Source organism: Orcinus orca, chromosome 4, assembly GCF_937001465.1.
Source record: "Orcinus orca chromosome 4, mOrcOrc1.1, whole genome shotgun sequence".
Lineage (NCBI taxonomy): Eukaryota > Metazoa > Chordata > Mammalia > Artiodactyla > Delphinidae > Orcinus > Orcinus orca.
The window spans coordinates 102,234,007-102,252,255 of NC_064562.1; the positions used below are offsets into that span (position 1 = coordinate 102,234,007).

Below are 18,249 nucleotides of genomic sequence, written 5' to 3' on the forward strand. Positions count from 1 at the left end.
GTTGAGAGTCCGCCTGCCGATGCAGGGGACACGGGTTCGTGCCCCGGTCCGGGAAGATCCCACATGCCGCGGAGCGGCTGGGCCCGTGAGCCATGGCCGCTGAGCCTGCACGTCCGGAGCCTGTGTTCCGCAACGGGAGGGGCCACACAACAGTGAGAGGCCCGCGTACCGCAAAAAAGAAAAAAAAAAAAGATGAGTTGCTCCATTGCAGCAGCTAATTCTTAACATTCCTTTCTAACCAACTTCTACACATGCATGTTTCCTAAAGACACTGGTCTCTCTTCTCTACAGTACTAGTATTATTGACCTCTTCCCCTCATTCTTGCCTTCCATCACAAGCAATTCACTGACAAATGCTATCAGCTGCATTCCCAAATTATCTTCTATATCTCCACTCCCTGATTCCATAAGGTTAGATGAAGCTCTTATTACAACTTTTATATCCATAGCATCCTAAACTGGTCTCATGCAGTAATACAGACAAGCATATAAAAACAAACAGAATATATCCACTTATACATGCTCTCATTTAACTCTCATTAACAATTCTGATAGGCATTATTTCAAACTTAGAAGGGAAAACTGAAGCTCAAAGTCACAAGGTAGGACTTTCCTCTGTTTCTGATTACACACTGATCATACTAGGATTGAAGATTACATATAGATATATAAGGAAGCCATAGTCTAGTCTTTAAACCGCTTTACTTTACCTTCGCAAAATAATTGTTTTTTCCCCAATTTTAACTTCTATTTGCTTTTATCCATTAAACAAACCACCTATCATATGAAAATGTTTCAGAAAAATCACTTCTTAACTTGTAAACTATTTCTCAGCAAACCAGAACTGCTGATTCTCAAGGATGAAACGCTGTAGTAATCCAACTAGGGAAAACGGAACGATGCCACATTTAAATAAACCAGGAAAATCTGACTGTGTTAACAGCTCTAGGAATTAGTCAAATCTAGAGCCTTTAAAGAATTATAAGTATCCCAGTAACGAAGAAAATGCCAACCTGTTTCCATAATAAACTGAAGATGCACAGGGGATTTTTTTAGGCTGTAACTTTTATGCTGGACAAATTTGTTTTAATGGCATTAGTGTACATTAGAGAAATATGCCCAACACTATAAGCATGTATTGTTCATAATTAAAATTGACTTAACTGCATAAAATATTAAGTTTTCAAATGCAATTCTGTACCCAGTGTGTGCTCACTAAGCGAATGAACCATAATAATAGCAAGTCATGTTGCTAAAAGGATAACAAAACAGTCATGAAATCGTAGCTCTTAAACTATAATATTATTTAGACCAACTATTTTGAATTAACAAATGATTATGAACAAACTGATCTGAAATGTCTAATAAGTTATTTTCTACAGTGGAGGAAAAAATTATAAATGGTCCACCAAACGAGTTCATACTAACTTCACAAATTTTGTAAGAGAAAAAGGAATTAACTATTTTACCAAGTCCAAAGAGCTAAAACGATGATTAATTTCCTCACCCTAATGAAACTGTCTACTTTTCCCATAAAGAATGCCCTGCAAAGACACCGTGCTATAGGTAATTACTGTTACTCGCACTACAACAGCAATGTAGTTTAATGTGGTATGCTGACACTTCAAAAAAGTGATAATCCATGTTGTTGGCAGATTCTATTAGGAAGTGGTATCAAGATCTAAATGGGGCTACAAACAATACAGCCGAAAAGAGGTCCTTAGAAGTTTATGTTCTTTCATGTAATTTTGTTGAGTCTAAAACTAATTGCTAGGAAAACTTACATACACCAGGTGTAAGTCTTCAGCAATTTCACGCAGGCAATTTTTTTATTGTTTTTCTGTGGTACATGGGCCTCTCACTGTTGTGGCCTCTCCCGTTGCAGAGCACAGGCTCCGGACGCGCAGGCTCAGCGGCCATGGCTCACGGACCCAGCCTCTCCGCAGCATGTGGGATCTTCCTGGACCAGGGCACGAACCCGTGTCCCCTGCATCGGCAGGCGGACTCTCAACCACTGCACCACCAAGGAAGCCCGAAAACATCTTTTTAAATACTCTCAAAGAATCTAACCTTCATTCTTAGAGAGTGTTTTTGACTTGTTTTCAGTAACCAAAAGTATACTGGAGCCATATCTAACAGCTGACCCAGTAATTTATAACATGCTCTTTCTTCTAATCCTAGACCTGCGGTTGGGGTGCTGCCTCCAGTCAGTTCTCTCAGTTCTTGGCCAACTAAACTAGAAGGTAGTTTAGTTTCTTCCTAAACTACACTTCAGGGACTTCCCTGGTGGTCCAGTGGCTAAGACTCCGTGCTCCCAGTGCAGGGGGCCCAGGTTCAATCCCTGGTCAGGGAACTAGATCCCATGTGCCGCAACTAAAGATCCCGCATGCTGCAACTAACAAAAGATCCCACTTGCAACAACTAAGATCCTGCCTGCCACAACTAAGACCTGGCACAGCCAAATAAATCAATAAATATTTTTTAAAATAAAAAAAAAACTACGCTTTAGGAGGAAAAATCTTTGAAAGAAAAAGATGACAAGCTGCTCTTGTGCGTTATGATAACCAAAGTAAAAGGAACACGGTTGTGCACAAACAAATGCCACGAAGTGACAACATGAAACCTTGCACTCAACAGGATAAGCAGCATGAGGCAGAAAGTGATGACGTTGGAAGTAAATATGACTGAAATAATGATGAAAAGCTAAGCAATGCTACTGATAAGAGGAGAAAAGGTTGGACAGTCTGGGAGAAGACCAGGTTGGGGTGGGGGTGGGGGGACACTTGGGGAAACAATAATAGAAAAAAGGGATTCAACTCTCCCATTCTCTGAATCCACAGGTTCTTGTTCCCTGCCCGCATCACTAGCAACAGTATGTCTTTACGCACTGACGCAAAGACAAGCCACCAACGTGAAAGCAGTTAACCCACGGGGCGGGAGGGAGGTGGGATTTCTTTACCTATCTTCTATAATTCCAAAAGATAATTTCTAGGTTTAATACATCATACCCAATTCAGAGCAGGAACATATGTGTTTTTGACTCAATTTCCAAGAACTTGCAGAGAAACATGAATTGTACTTATTATCTTTTGGCCTCTTATTTTGGCAAAGATTTTTATCCATTGTTCAACTCCCGAGTGTAGAAAACTAATGTACAAATTCCATTGTTGTGAAACAATTTACCAGAAATCTTCATTCTCGTATTGTTTTCTAGGAAGGAGGAAACTGTATTTCAAACACAATCTTAAAACATGAATATGCTGATACTGTACTACTCTGAAGCTTTACTTTTTAAAAAATATTCACCAGAAACTCTGTGATCATCTTCAATATATCTGTAAAGCAAATATCTGCTGTTATGAGGATACTGGAATAGGCAGAGGCACTAATCCAAGAAAAATAAAATTTTAAATATTATCAAAATCCTCACAAAAACAGAAGTTCTAACATTTGACTACCTTAAATATTTGTGACGTATCTAATTTAAGGTTAATTTTTTTGGCAACATTAAACTTTTATATTTACCTCCTGAAGTAAAGTACCTGGTATATGAAAAAGTCCTAAGATACAAGGAATGGGAAAATGAAGTGGGTGGATTTTAGTATGTATCATCAGTTTTTTGGTACTTTTTAATTGCATGGGTCATTTTCATCAATGCAAAGAAAGTAAATTCCTTCACAACTAGGAAATATTATAAATTTCTTACCTATGAGCCTTTAAATATTTACGAGGGCAAGCAAGCAAGAAAACACACACACATACACACACCCCAAATAACACAACAAAAAACAAGGTTTCATAGCTAACTGTTTCCTACTGTCAGAGAGAAAACTACTGAGCTAACAATCCTGTTTTAGATATCTGAAGTCTTCTCTGGCTGAGGTCAGTTTGGCAATATGGATTTATAAGACTGAGTGCCATACAGTTTCCCAGATGATCATTAACAGAACTTAGGTCTGCAATACAGTACACATACATACCCTCAAAACAAGAGTTTTACAGAACTATATCATATGATCCATTCATGGCATTTCCTATCCTGTTCTTTTCTGCTTCATATAATTTGCAGGGTGGGGGGGAGTAGGGGAGGATAGCAACTTATTGAATTGACTCCAGAATGGGCTACCACTGGCAGTTTGAAAACCACTGATCTATGAGTTGATTAACACATTAACAGAATGCATGCCAAGGGGCAGTTTACTAGATTACTCTACTTGATAAAATATCCTTAGTTAATGCCACTCATCAGCTGCTGCTATTATGTTCCCCTTTTCTCCCTGCTCCTTAGATATTCTCCTGTAACGCAAAGCATGGTAGGAAGATCCTTGAAGATGATATAGAGAATACGGCATACCATTAGAAGCCACAGACTGGAACCTATCCTGGTCGCTTTTTCTCAGCAAGGAAAAACAATATAAACCTAATACACATCTCAGGGACATCTGTGACTATGGGAGGCATACACTGAGTGGAACCAAAACGATCCAAGCAACATACACATAAATGTGCATATATCTTGTTTATTTCAGCTTTTTTAAAAAAATGAAACAAGTTTTTTTAAAAAATGCTCTTTTCTACATTCACTGCACTGATTTTATTTTCTATTACAATACATGTCTTAATGCTGATCATAACCCCCACTAAATCGAGTTCTTAACCAACTAAATCGAGTTCTTGACCCACTAGTGAATGGGCTGAAACCTGCAATTTGACAAACACAGCTTTAAAGGACACACAAATCGACCTAGCAGGATAAGAGGACCAGAGATAAATTACCAGTCTCCAGTGGCCACCTTCTTTCACTGATGAGAAAAAAGCTCAAAGAATTGAAAACATTAGTCAGAGTGATTGTTTATTTAACTCTAGGAAGATCATAGAAGAAAGTATAAGATTCAAGAAAATAAATAATGTAATAGCATCTCACCCCGCAGAAAAGAGGTTCCTGATCTGGCATTTAATAATCATCATCAGGCTTCCCTGGTGGCGCAGTGGTTGGGAATCCACCTGCCAATGCGAGGGACATGGGTTCGAGCCCTGGTCCAGGAAGATCCCACATGCTGCGGAGCAACTAAGCCCGTGTGCCACAACTACTGAGCCTGTGCTCTAGAGCCCACAAGCCACAACTACTGAAGCCCACGCGCCTAGAGCCCGTGCTCTGCAACAAGAGAAGCCACTGCAATGAGAAGCTCGTGCACCACAACGAAGAGTCACTCGCCGCAACTAGAGAAAGCCCGCAGGCAGCAACAAAGACCTAACGCAGCCAAAAATAAATAAAATAAAATAAATTTAAAAATAAATAAAAATAATCATCATCACTGTTAATCTAACACTGGCTTCTTGCATGCTCAATCCTACACTAAATGTGTATGGAATTTGTTTATATATATGTGTGTGTATACATACATATACACACACATATATAATGCAATATATAATTACGGTATTATATTTTTAATACACAAGTTTATTTTTTTTCCAGATCATTCTTTCAACCTGTCAAAACAAAAAAAGTAGTGCCAGATTTGAAACACAGATCAGCTGGCCGCAGAATCTAAGCTCTTAACCACCAAGCTATAAACTCTTCCAAAGAGAAAGGAGTTCCCAAATCTGGCTGTGCATCAAGAATCCTCTGTGGCATTAAAACAAAACAAACAGATGCCCAAGTACTACCCTAAAAAGAGATTTTTTTTTTTAATTTGAAGTAGCAAATATTATGGAGAAATATATTTTGTAAACAATGTATCAAATACCGTCTCCAACCAAAGAAACCATCTTTTTGGAGAGTAGACACGGTTGTATTGGACATAAAATACCTGGTGGAACTTGGTTAACAGGCAGCTGACTTCACCTTGAAACTTGATTCACTGTCATTATAGACCAGAATTTAATATAAAGCAGTTTTGTCTTAGGTTTAATAACTAAATTCCATTAATAATTTAACTGCTGACATGTCAAGAGGATCTTAACATAAGGTAGACTGATAAAAATTACAGGCTGCACCAAAGTATTTCTATTACACTTATATATCCATGATTTAAACATCTATCTTCCCAACATGTTTTCCTTCATTACCTAAAAGATAAAGAATTTTGAACCCGATGTAACTTTATGAACTCAGCATTCTCCCTGGGCTGATTCACTTCCACTACCCCAAGAAAACATCCAGTAGCAAGCAAACAGTACAAAATTAGGTTTCCAAGGTTTCCAATAATTAAGAAATGGTTTTGACTACATCACTCAAATAAAATGTTATGAACATAAAAACTTTAAAGATTTTTGATGGTTAAGTGGGTAATATGAAGCCTAGAATTACCACTACTAGCAACCACAAGTAACAGTGGGACTACATACCACAAACACATGAAAGATTAACTGTATACATATGGTGGTGAAGAGACAACAATCACAGTATTAGTAAAGAATTACTCATTTTCCTCTCAGTAAAAATTCTTTGTAAAAGACAAAAACAAGCACAAACTATAAATGGTCCAAGTAAAAATTATTTCGTTTGGTCAAATTAATACTCCAACTGAAGAACTGTATCCAATTATTTCCTGTTCAGGCTACCATGAAATGACAGCACTACAGAGAAACTAGTCTATGATGTAAACCAGAAAGATAATTACAGACTAACATATGAATAATCACTAAACTATTTTGTGAAAGAAACTATAGCCCATTACTATTAAAATCTAGCAAAAATATCTACCCTAGTGTCTCCTATAACCATATCTCAAAGGGGGGTGGGGAATCACTCAACAAGCTTGTGATACATGGTTTTTTTTACAACAACAAATACTTTTGCCATAACCACATCTGCAATCTAAATATTAAAATATCTTAAAATATGCAATAATTAAATATAGAACCATGAGTGTTCACTCTACGCATGACCTTGGGGCCACTGGAAGATTTCTAAAGCATACCTTTTAATCCACGCCATGATACTTCAAGAACATGTTAAGGTAAGCCACAGGCTGGAACACTTCGATGCACCTCAAAACACCTCAGCCAGTTTATCTGTATCATTCTCCTTTCCTTTTGAGATCATAATGGTTCCGAAGAACTATAATGCTTCCATTGGAATGACAGTTTCATAATTTCAATGACTTAAAAACAAAAACAAAAAATAAGAACTTAAGTGTTGGTATGTTAAGCCACTAGTGAGTGCACTGTGTTAATTGCTGCCACGGCTAAGAAAAACAAAGCAGCTACTGCTACTACCACGTAACATTTTTAATATGACCCTGATGTGAATGAGGAGGAGTACATGCTTAGTGGTCAGAGTGACAGCCCTTGCTTTATAGAGATCTATCCAAAGCCCACAAATCTCTTTACCCCAACTGATTCTTCAGTTTTCTTCTCAAGGAATGAAAATAACCTAAAAGACAGGTCTGAATACTTGGGAGGTGCCAGGTTCACCTCTGACCAACTATTCTGTGTTGAATGAGAGCTGGAAATCACCCACACACCTGCATAAAAGGGAACTCATTAATAGACACAACAGGGATTCCTTCAAACAATGCCCCTTCTGGTGTTAATATTACTGAATCATTTTAATTCCATGGAAGTCATTAAACTGTAAAAAGTTACAGTTTCTAAAGCTTACTTCTATGAAGAGCATGCAGATAAATGAACAGATCCATGGCTAACTATCAGGTTTTAGTGCTTCTCTGTGATTGCCTTGACAGGTTACCTGATTCCTCCTTCCTCCTCACCCCACTCCACCTTTCTTACATAAAAACATTAAAAACACTTCATTACTTAAATGATACAGTAAGAAGTCTATGTATCACATTTTAAATCTAAGAATTCATTCTACTTCTGCTTCAAGTTTGGCACTCTATAGTTACAAGAAAGAACGAATACTCAACCTACACAAAGGAAGTAAAACTGATAAATTATCAGTAATACACATACATTTATGTCATAAAGCAGTTAACATTACTTTAGGATGACTGATAGGAAACTTTTAATAAAAGCAAGCAATAAAAGGGGCTTCCAAGGAAAGAAAGTAGCTGGGAGAGGTTTGTTATACTCTGGGTTTGTGGGGCAGCTCGTGCAAAGGTTAATAGACAAGGAATGGCAGACAACAAAGTTTCCCAGCTAGAGCTAAAAAGTACGTGCTAAAGAGAAAGAGAAATTATTTCCTGTTTGAAAGGGTAGATTCAACTGATGAAAACATTTCAGGTCCACTGTCAGAAAAATTACATATTCCTGAGATTTAGATTTATTGCAGGTTGTAGGGAATACAGACTACAAAATGTAGGTCACTCTTCAGAAAGCTGGTAATAGTGGCATAATTGGGAAAATACTAATGAAGAACAGAAACAAGGGCCCTGGTCCAATGAAATCACTGTAGCCACAACCATCTTTAAAACTGATCATTTTACCGCTTTAGTGCAACCCCCCGACCCTTCCCCCTCCAGCTTAAAACCTTTCAAAGGCTCTATATGTGTTACAACCTCCTGGGAGGAAACACACATTGTTTCCTACACTCTGTTCCTCCATGTTTCCTACACTCTGTTCCTCCAAATAAACTCTGGACTATCAGGTTAATGTTCCTGAAGTACAGTTCCTCCCTTGCACATAAAGAATGATGTTAATCACTGGGAAACAAGGCAGGATATAAATACATTAGATAATAAAGGAAAGAATAAAAGCCTAGGTCTGTAACACTTACTCATTATCTCATTTAATTTTTCATAACGCCATTTTACAGAGGAGAAAACTGACACTCTGTGGTCAAGTGACTGACCAAAGAAAACACGCAATATGAGAAAAGAACTAGGCCTTCAATCTAGACCCTCTAGCTGGAATTTCAACACTTGTTCTATGCAACATTGTTGTAAAATATTGCTGGAGGAAGGAGGTGGTATTGGGGCTAACATTTGTTGCCAATATGCCAAGAATCATGCTAGGGACTTAATGGTATTTTATTTCATCCTGACTTACCACTCGTAAGACTGACTAGTTGCCTCCTTTTACAGGTGAGGAGATTGAGGCTCATAGACATTTAAGCATTAATCTGTTCAACATAATGCATCTGAGACTGAAAGAGGTTGGTCAGATATTGTCTCATATGTCCAACCCTAAAACTCACACTCACGTTGCTTGGCCAATCTATCTCCCAGAAGCAATCAGAAGAAATCAAATCCAAACTTAAGTTTTATTTTTCAACCTGGCTGATCTAACAATAATCTAATTTTATAAATGCTGCTGACTCAAAATGTAGTCAGTGTATATAAACAGATTTTTTAGCTGTGGTTTAACAAGAGACTATATGCACATTCACTAAAGCCACTAAGGCGGCTTAGAATCATATTTAATAACTCAAATCAGAAAGTTCATTTGATTCTTACAAATGAGATCCAGTTTTTTCATGAAGTTATGCACTTGAAGATCTTTTAAAACTGACTTGTAAATCATGGTAGTTATCAATATAAATTTTAGTTGACAAAACAAAAATAAGCATAAAAGTTATTTTCCTTAAGAGGGTGCACTACCATGTTTCCCATGGACTGCTGTTACCAGTCTTAGCCTCATGGAAAGCAAACCATTTATTAGGTGAGGGAGGTGAGGCCATTCAGTCAGATTATCAGTAATTAAAAAAAAAAAAAGAGAGAGAGCAAGCAGATGGTCAGCTCTCTACAATGCTTCAAACCATGTTAAACTAAGAGTAACAAAAAGCACTGGAAAAATTCCCCAAATTAAGGACAGGAAACTCCTAAGTAACTTCAAATTTGAATAGAATCCAGCACTCACGTTGCATTCCAAAACTGCCTGCAGAAGCGATCAACAGAACTACTATACCAGTGTTTTTGGTAACAAGTTAGATGACTCAAAGAAACCATTTTTTAAATTGCTGAAACAGAATTTTGCAGAATTACCATATTTAAGGGTTCAAAACTGTTACAGGAAGAAATTAAATAGTCATTTAACAAATCTTCATCAGGGACTTCCCTGGTGGCGCAGTGGTTAAGAATCCGCCTCACAATGCAGGGGACGTGGGTTTGATTCCTGGTCTGGGAAGATCCCACATGCTGTGGAGCAACTAAACCCGTGCACCACAACTACTGAGCCTGAGCGCCAGAGTCCACAAGCCACAACTACTGAAGCCCACACACTGCAACTACTGAAGCCCGCGTGCTGCAACTACTAAAGCCCCGTGCCTAGAGCCCGTGCTCCGCCACAAGAGAAGCCACCGCAATGAGAAGCCCGAGTGCCAAAACGAAGGGTAGCTCCTGTTCGCTGCAACTAGAGAAAGCCCACACGCAGCAACAAAGACCCAATGCGGCCGAAAAAAAAAACGAGAAATTCTGATGCCCAACTACATACCTTTTTTTTAATAAATATATTTATTTTTTATTTACTTATGTTTGGCTGTGTTGAGTCTTCATTGCTGTGCACAGGCTTTCTCTAGTTGCGGCGAGCAGGGGCTACTCTTCGTTGCGGTCTGCAGACTTCTCACTGAGGTGGCTTCTCTTATTGTGGAGCATGGGCTCTAGGCATGCGGGCTTCAGTAGTAGTTGTGGTGCCTGGGCTCAGTAGTTGTGGCTCGCGGACTTTAGAGCACAGAGTCATCAGTTGTGGTGCAAGGGCTTAGTTGCTCCGCAGCATGTGGGATCTTCCCAGACCAGGTCTGGAACCCGTGTCCCCTGCATTGGCAGGCGGAGTCTTAACCACCGTACCACCAGGGAAGTCCCCCAACTACATAACTTTAATTTCAAAATTAATGTGTATTAAAACTCTATGCAAAAAAAAAAAACTCTATGCAATTGTCTACAAAACATTTCACTTCTTTTGGAAGAGACAGAAATACATTTTCATGACAGTTGTTACAGCCTCCTTCACTATGTTGTGTCCAAAGTGGGTAGCTTTTGTCTTTCATCTCTGTAAAACTATTATCTAACCACCAAAGCCTGGAACACAATTGGCACTCAGGACTTAAGCATGTGAAAATGTTATAAACCCCATTTGGGACACTCAACTGACACCTAAATACAGAACGTTCGTGATGGAGTGCTTGTCTCATGTGCTCTAAAATATGTTAGGCACACAAATATTCGAGTGATTTGAAGAAATTATTTAGAAATGGCTTATACATGCTGCAACAATATCAAGAACAACAGAGACTTTGAAAGAAGATGATTTAACATGGACACCATTTTTCGACTACTGAATTTTGTTTGTTTTGTTTCTGACTACTGAATTTATAATACACAATGATTATTAAGGTATAAGATTAGCACTGCTGCTAAAACATAAGCTTCAGGAATGTAATTAGAAACAAATGCCAGTAACTTCAAACTTCTATGCTTTTATAAACAGTCTCACATAGAAAGCTGAAATGACAATAATGAATGCATTCTGAGGCTCACTGCAATATTACCAAGCAAGGACTGGTAATTTCCAACAACACAGGAATAATTAAATCATGGCACATCCATATGATGGCAATAAGTCAGTAATGTTGAAATTTATAACATGGTAATATTCTAATTATAAACATGGTTAGTTAACTATATATAGTGTTGGGACTTCCCTGGTGGTCCAGTGGTTAAGACTCCACGCTCCCAATGCAAGGGGCCCGGGTTCGACCCCCGATCAGGGAACTAGATCCTGCATGCCGCAACTAAAAGATCTCACACGTGGCAATGAAGATCCCACGTGCCGAGACTAAAACCTTGCACAGCCAGATAGATAAGATAGATAGATAGATAAATGGTGTTTTCTCACATTACATGTTGTGTGTGTGTGTGTATATATATATAAAGTATAGAAAATTATAAATATATTTATAAATATAAATATGTTAAGTTCCATAAGATCAAGAACCATTTCAAATGTATCGCCAGCATTTATCACAGTGACTTCACACAGCCGGCAATAAAGCTTGGTGGTTAGAAGAATGGACTCTGAATAGGCTTGGGTTTGAATCCCAGATCCATAACTTACCAATATATAACTCTGAGCAAGTTAATTAATCACTAGGTAACTTAGTTTCTCCTTTTGAGAAATTGGGATAAAAATTTCATGTAATAGGAGACAAGGGATCTAATATATGTAAATCCCTTAGAACAGTATCTGGCACATAGTGATGACTCAATGAATGGGGTTGGGGAGGTATGGAGGAGAAACAGTAGATTCTCAAATACCCAAGTAAATGAATAGACATTATTTTTAAAACCTACACAGAAATGTTAGTAGGCATATGCAAACATTAAACAGGGTTTTTCAAACTTTGCTAACCGCAACCAAAAGTAGGTTTTAACGTAACAGCCACACACACATTCTGGTAGATAAAATCTATTCTATTTTATATCATGAATTTACTTAAAATGCTGGTTGTAACCCAATAAATGGATTTCACAATTAGTGAATCACTTTCTAAATGATGGACTCACAAATAATTTCTCCTTTATTTTTATCCTGCCACTTTAACTTTTCTTAACAAGGAGCAAGAAAAATTAACTATTATATCAAGAACCTAAGGTCAGAAAATACTCCAGGTTGGGGAAAGGTGCAGGGGAGGGATAAATTAGGAGTTCAGGATTAACATATACACACTATTATATATACAATAGATAACCAATAAAGACCTACTGTATAGCACAAGGAACTCTGCTCAATGTTATGTGGCAGCCTGGATGGGAGGGGAGTCTGGGAGGGAATGGATACATGTATATGTATGGCTGAGTCACTTTGCTGTGCACCTGAAACTATCACAACATTATTAATTGGCTATATTCCAATATAAAATAAAAAGTAAAATAAATAAATAAGTAAAAATAAAATGGGAAAAAAAAAAGAATCTAAGGTCAGAAAATACTCCAGACTGGGGAAAGGTGGAGGGGAGGGGTAAATCAGAAGTTTGGGATTAACATATACACACTACTATGTATACAGTAGATAACCAACAAGGACCTGCTATATAGCACAGGGAACTCCACTCAATATTCTGTAATAAACTAAATGGGAAAAGAATCTGAAAAAGAATAGATACATGTATATGTATAACTGACCCACTTTGCTGTACACCTGAAACTAACACAACATTGTAAATCAACTATACTCCCGTATAAAATAAAAATTTTTTAAATAATAAAAAAAATTTTTAAAAACTCCAGAAAAGGCTTTAATCTGTTATATATTTTTAGTTTTGTTTTATAGTCTTCCAAATTTTATTATTTACTTTTTTTTAAAATTTATTTAATTTATTTATTTTTGGCTGCATTGGGTCTTTGTTGCTGCGCACGGCCTTTCTCTAGTTGTGGTGAGCGGGGGCTACTCTTCGTTGTGGTGTGCGGGCTTCTCATTGCGGTGGCTTCTCTTGTTGCCAAGCACGGGCTCTAGACACGCGGGCTCAGTAGTTGTGGCACACAGGTTTAGTTGCTCTGCGGCATGTGGGATCTTCCCGGACCAGGGCTCGAATCTGTGTCCCCTGCACTGGCAGGCAGATTCCTAACCACTGTGCCACCAGGGAAGCCCTTATTTACTCTTAAACCACCAGAAATCTCAATAGAAAACTTTAAAAGATCATCAAAAGGTGATACAAAAATTTGCCCGCTTTTAAAATATACCTAGGTAGACTTACTCGTGAAGTTTTGACAAAGGGAGAACGCAACATTAAGAGGTATGAAAGAAAAAAGGTTGCTGGGTTTGGTTTAATTGGACAACTGCTGGATCCTTCCTGATCCAGCTTCTGGTCTCCTCCTAGCCATACAAACAAAACATATGTTCTGGCCACACTGGAAATTTGTACATCTCTCAGAGGACACCATGGTGTTTCAGATCTCTGGACCTTCGCCCCACCCTCCCACATGCACAAACTGCAGGAGCAGTGGGTAAAATAGAATTTAACGTCACGTGGTATTGTTTAAAAGGAGAATATAAGAATAAAGGAGGGGGGCTTCCCTGATGGCACAGTGGTTGAGAGTTCGCCTGCCGATGCAGGGGACACGGGTTCATGCCGCGGAGCTGCTGGGCCCGTGAGCCATGACCGCTAAGCCTGCGTGTCTGGAGCCTGTGCTCCGCAACGGGAGAGGCCACAACAGTGAGAGGCCCGCGTACCGCAAAAAAAAAAAAAAACACCAACAACAAAAAAGAATAAAGAAGGGAAAAAATGAAATAGGTGAGACTAGGAATGAGAAACAAAATTTTTTAATGCTTTTGGTGCCTGCAATAGATGACATTCTACATGCTGAGCTAAGTTAGTGTTTTTCCATAAATTCTCACAAGCTTATTATATAAAGATATTTTTAAGAAGAAAAATACTAAATACTGAATTGATGAAGCAACGTATTTTTAATTAGATACCATAATTTAGGGAATGTGTTCTACAGACACTTTAATTTTAAATGAATTTTGTCAACGAAGTACTTGGAAACAGTCTTGTTAAATAATGACAGAAAATTAACCATTGCTATTATCTAAAGTATGAAAATCACATATTCCAGGTATTTCAATTCTAAACTTGTTTTTGCCAGTGCTAATAAAGGTTTCAAATCTGGTTTGAGTAACTTTCCAAGAATCTTTCTGAGAATCATAAACTATTCTGATTCCATCGTAACAGTAAAGCTGTAACTCCTTTTCCAGCTAAACACTGGGGGCAAGGGAAAGTTAAGCACCTAAGAGGCTAACTGAAGATCAATGAGACTCACTGACTAAAAGACGCTTGACATCTAACAATTCTGGAAGATGGAATATTCAGCTAATTTTATTTCTGAGGAACTCCCAACTGGGGAAGCTCTTTTCTCAAAATGTATATCCTAAAATTTTCAGTAACAGTTATAAAAACTATCAAAGTGCCTGATGCTGCTGCTGCTCTTAAAGTGGCAAACATCCAGGGTGTCAATTGGCATATGCCTGAATTTTTTGCTAGAATTCTAGATGGCACAGTATGGACAGGTATAATTTGAATATAAATACACACATGCATACACACACACACATACACACACAACTATCTTTTTTCAAACAGATTAGTGTTAGCAAGTTGACCAAAGCTAGGAGGGTGGAGAACGTGGTAAGGGCGATGGAAGAACTACACTGTTCAAAAGTGCTGAGTAAAGGATGTTAAGGAAGGAAAAGTAGTAATACAGTAAATCAGCTCATAAAAACTACTATACATTTATTCAAAACAAGCAAATCAACAGAAGCTTCTTTCCTTTCTAGGATTTGAGAGGAAACTAAGGAAGAAATGCTAAAGAGTCTGAATCAAATTTACCTCTACTTTCTTTTTTATGTAAATATTTATAAAAATGGTTATGAGTGAATTCAGTTTCTCCATATCATTTTCTTTCTCCTTTGGTTTCACTGCTTAGGTCTCTTTTTGTTTAAAATAAAACGTAAATTTTGGTGGCTTGAAAAATAGTGTGGTCATGAGTATAAAGAATGTGCTGATCGAGTTCTGGGCTTGGGAGTCAGGCGTCATAGGTTAGAAACGCACTGGATATGTAACTTCTGACCAGTCACAACTTCTCTGTAGATAATAAGAGAATAATAAACTACAATATTAATGCTTAAATACTGCTTAAATGTGAAAGTACCTAGAACACTGCCCACCAGAGCAGGCATAAACATTTACTGACTCTGAAGGCACAATCTGATAATCAGTTACTGCTAATGTCACAATTCTAAAGCCAAAATAAAACATTTTCCTAAAAATTTTTTAATTTAATGTTCAATAAATACTTATGTTTAAGTTTTAAATTTTTCACACTTATGTTTATTTCAATTATGTGGATGATGATCCAATCTGTAGCTCTTAAGTCATGCCTTCAAGCATTCTTTCTCTTGACAAATTCATTAGTTCAACAAATATTTGAACATCTACAATGTGTCAGCCTTTTTTAAGTACTAAGGATACCTCACTGTACAGATAAGACCAAAACGCTTGGCAGCACAGTTTACGGTGTAACTAGAATGTCAGATAGTGGCAAATGCTACGGAGAGAAACAGAAGGAAAGGATAAGAAAGACAGGAGGTGAGGTGCAACTTTAAATAAGCCCTCAGTGAGGTAATATTCGAGCAAAGATCTGAAGGAGGTGATGAAAGGAGGAAGATTTCATGCAAAGGTAACAAAAAGTAGGTCCAAGAGCCCTAAAGCAGGAGTGTTTCAGCGAGGAACAGAGACTACAGGAGAGGCATATCAGGAGACGAGAGGTTATGTGAGTTTGTGTGAGTACGGGTGGCGGTGTGCATGTACATGTTCAAGGGACACCACAGATCACGAAGGTCTTGAGCTTTTTACTCCAAATTTTGAGTCAAGGAAGATCAAGATCTAAGCAGAGGAAGATCAGCATGAATTGGCTGCTGAGCAGGGAAAGAGAAAAGGTATAAAGGGAAAAAGCAGTAGAGACCAGTTAAGAGGCTATGGTGACTATGTAGGTTAAAGATGAAAAAGCCTCACACAGGGTGGAAGCAGTGGGAAGTGTCACAGGTGATGAAACTATGGGCATTTTTTTTTTTTTTTTTTTTTTTGCGGTACGCGGGCCTCTCACTGTTGTGGCCTCTCCCGTTGCGGAGCACAGGCTGCGCAGGCTCAGAGGCCATGGCTCATGGGCCCAGCTACTCCGCGGCATGTGGGATCTTCCTGGACTGGGGTATGAACCCGTGTCCCCTGCATCAGCAGGCGGACTCTCAACCACTGTGCCACCAGGGAAGCCCGGGCATATTTTAAAGACAAAACTAACAACATCTGATGACACTCTGGATCGTGGAGTTGAAGAAAAAAGAGGAAGAGAGCAATGGTGACTCCAAGGTTTCTAGCCTAAGCAACCCAAAGGATAAAGTTACTTAATGAGATGGGGAAAACTTAAGGAGAAGATCTGGGGTGGGGAGGGTTCATTTTTTAATTTTGTATCTATATGAGATCGTGGTTGTTCACCAAACTTATTGTGATGTATGTAAGCTATCATTATGCTATACACCATAAACATACAATGCTGTATGTCAATTACATCTCAATAAAACTGGAAGAAAAAATACATTAGGAAAAAAAGAGGGGGTTTCAGTAGCTCAGTTTGGATATAATAAATTGGATATGCTCAGATATTCTAACAGAATTTATTACAGTTTATCAGAACTTTCTGCAAAGAGTAGGGAGGTATGACAAGTCAAGTTAGTCTATTTAGTTCTTGCTTGTAGTTGGAATTTTTAAAAAATGAGGTAAATGTATTATTTACTAAACAAGTATTCTAATAATCTTAGCATTTTAATTATGCATCCTCTGCCATCTATATCTGTCAGTGTTAAATAAATGATAATGTGGTAAAAATATTTTTTAAAATCTCTAATTACAGAGACTAATTTAAGGGAGACAGTCCGTATTCAAACACTGTACAGGTAAAATAATAAAGGCAATCTCAGATAAGAACAGGAACCTATTATCTGATGCTCTCTAGTCACCAAAATGCTCCTCAGTCTCAATCCCATAGACTAGAAACAATAAATTTAACAGACAACACATATGAAGTGCTTTCCACATGCTAAGCATCTCATTTAAATTACCAACTACCTTCTATTAGCTTACCTATTACAATGAGGCTGAAAGAAATTAATAAAGTTAAAGAACTGTCCTATAACTTTAGCCATACTAGAAAGAACTAGTTTAAAAGTCTCTAAGGACTTCTTTTGATCTGTTGCTTTAATTTTCCATCACCATGCTTCATCTAGATTTTGTGTTCTCTTCAGGCTTTTCATTTTCCAATGCCAAATGATAGGAAAGGAACATGAAGGAAAATGATATATTAAAGAGTTCCAAAACATAACACATGTTCCTGAGATGGAACTGTGTTGAAATGTATTAACAGAAGTCACAATTTCAGGCTGTGGGCTTAGAATTACAACTCTGCTAAATAGAAATGAACTGTAGAGAACTTGGAAAGTGAATATGTGTTTTCTAGGGAGTAATGAATAAAAAGATAAAGGAACCTCTCTGATATACTTATTCTCACCTCATTGTTCTTATTTTAACTTCAATTAGAAAATTACTGCCACAAAGTATCAAGATTTTAGAGACACTTTCAAAATTAACAGGTAACACTTGACAATTCATCTCTATTTTAGGATAACCTTATCACTTAACTTTTTTCATCAGATGCAGGGGCTGTTTTATTTCACCTAATAGTTGAAGGTCTTCAAGCAGTTCTTCAGTCAGACTAGAACATGTACAACACCATCTCTGTTTTGGGCACTTCAAAGTGTACATAATTTTGTACATTTTACTTAATCCTCACAATAATC

The 18,249-nt window shown here is 37.8% G+C and overlaps 1 protein-coding gene across 8 annotated transcripts in view; it reads right to left on the reverse strand.

Annotated features, from left to right (window-relative positions):
- The window catches only part of LOC101273691 (recombining binding protein suppressor of hairless), a 231,021-nt gene that overhangs the window by 67,424 nt on the left and 145,348 nt on the right, over window positions 1-18,249 (reverse strand). For 2 of the 8 annotated variants that reach the window (XM_049708980.1, XM_004266213.4), the window contains exon 2: window positions 6,927-7,109. The exons of 5 other annotated variants lie outside the window; for them this stretch is intronic. In XM_049708980.1, the coding sequence (XP_049564937.1) occupies window positions 6,927-6,943 (17 nt within the window). In that variant the 5' untranslated portion in view covers window positions 6,944-7,109. Of the gene's footprint in view, window positions 1-6,926; window positions 7,111-18,249 lie in introns of those variants that run through there. One more of the 8 variants, XM_049708981.1, reaches the window with a different exon arrangement.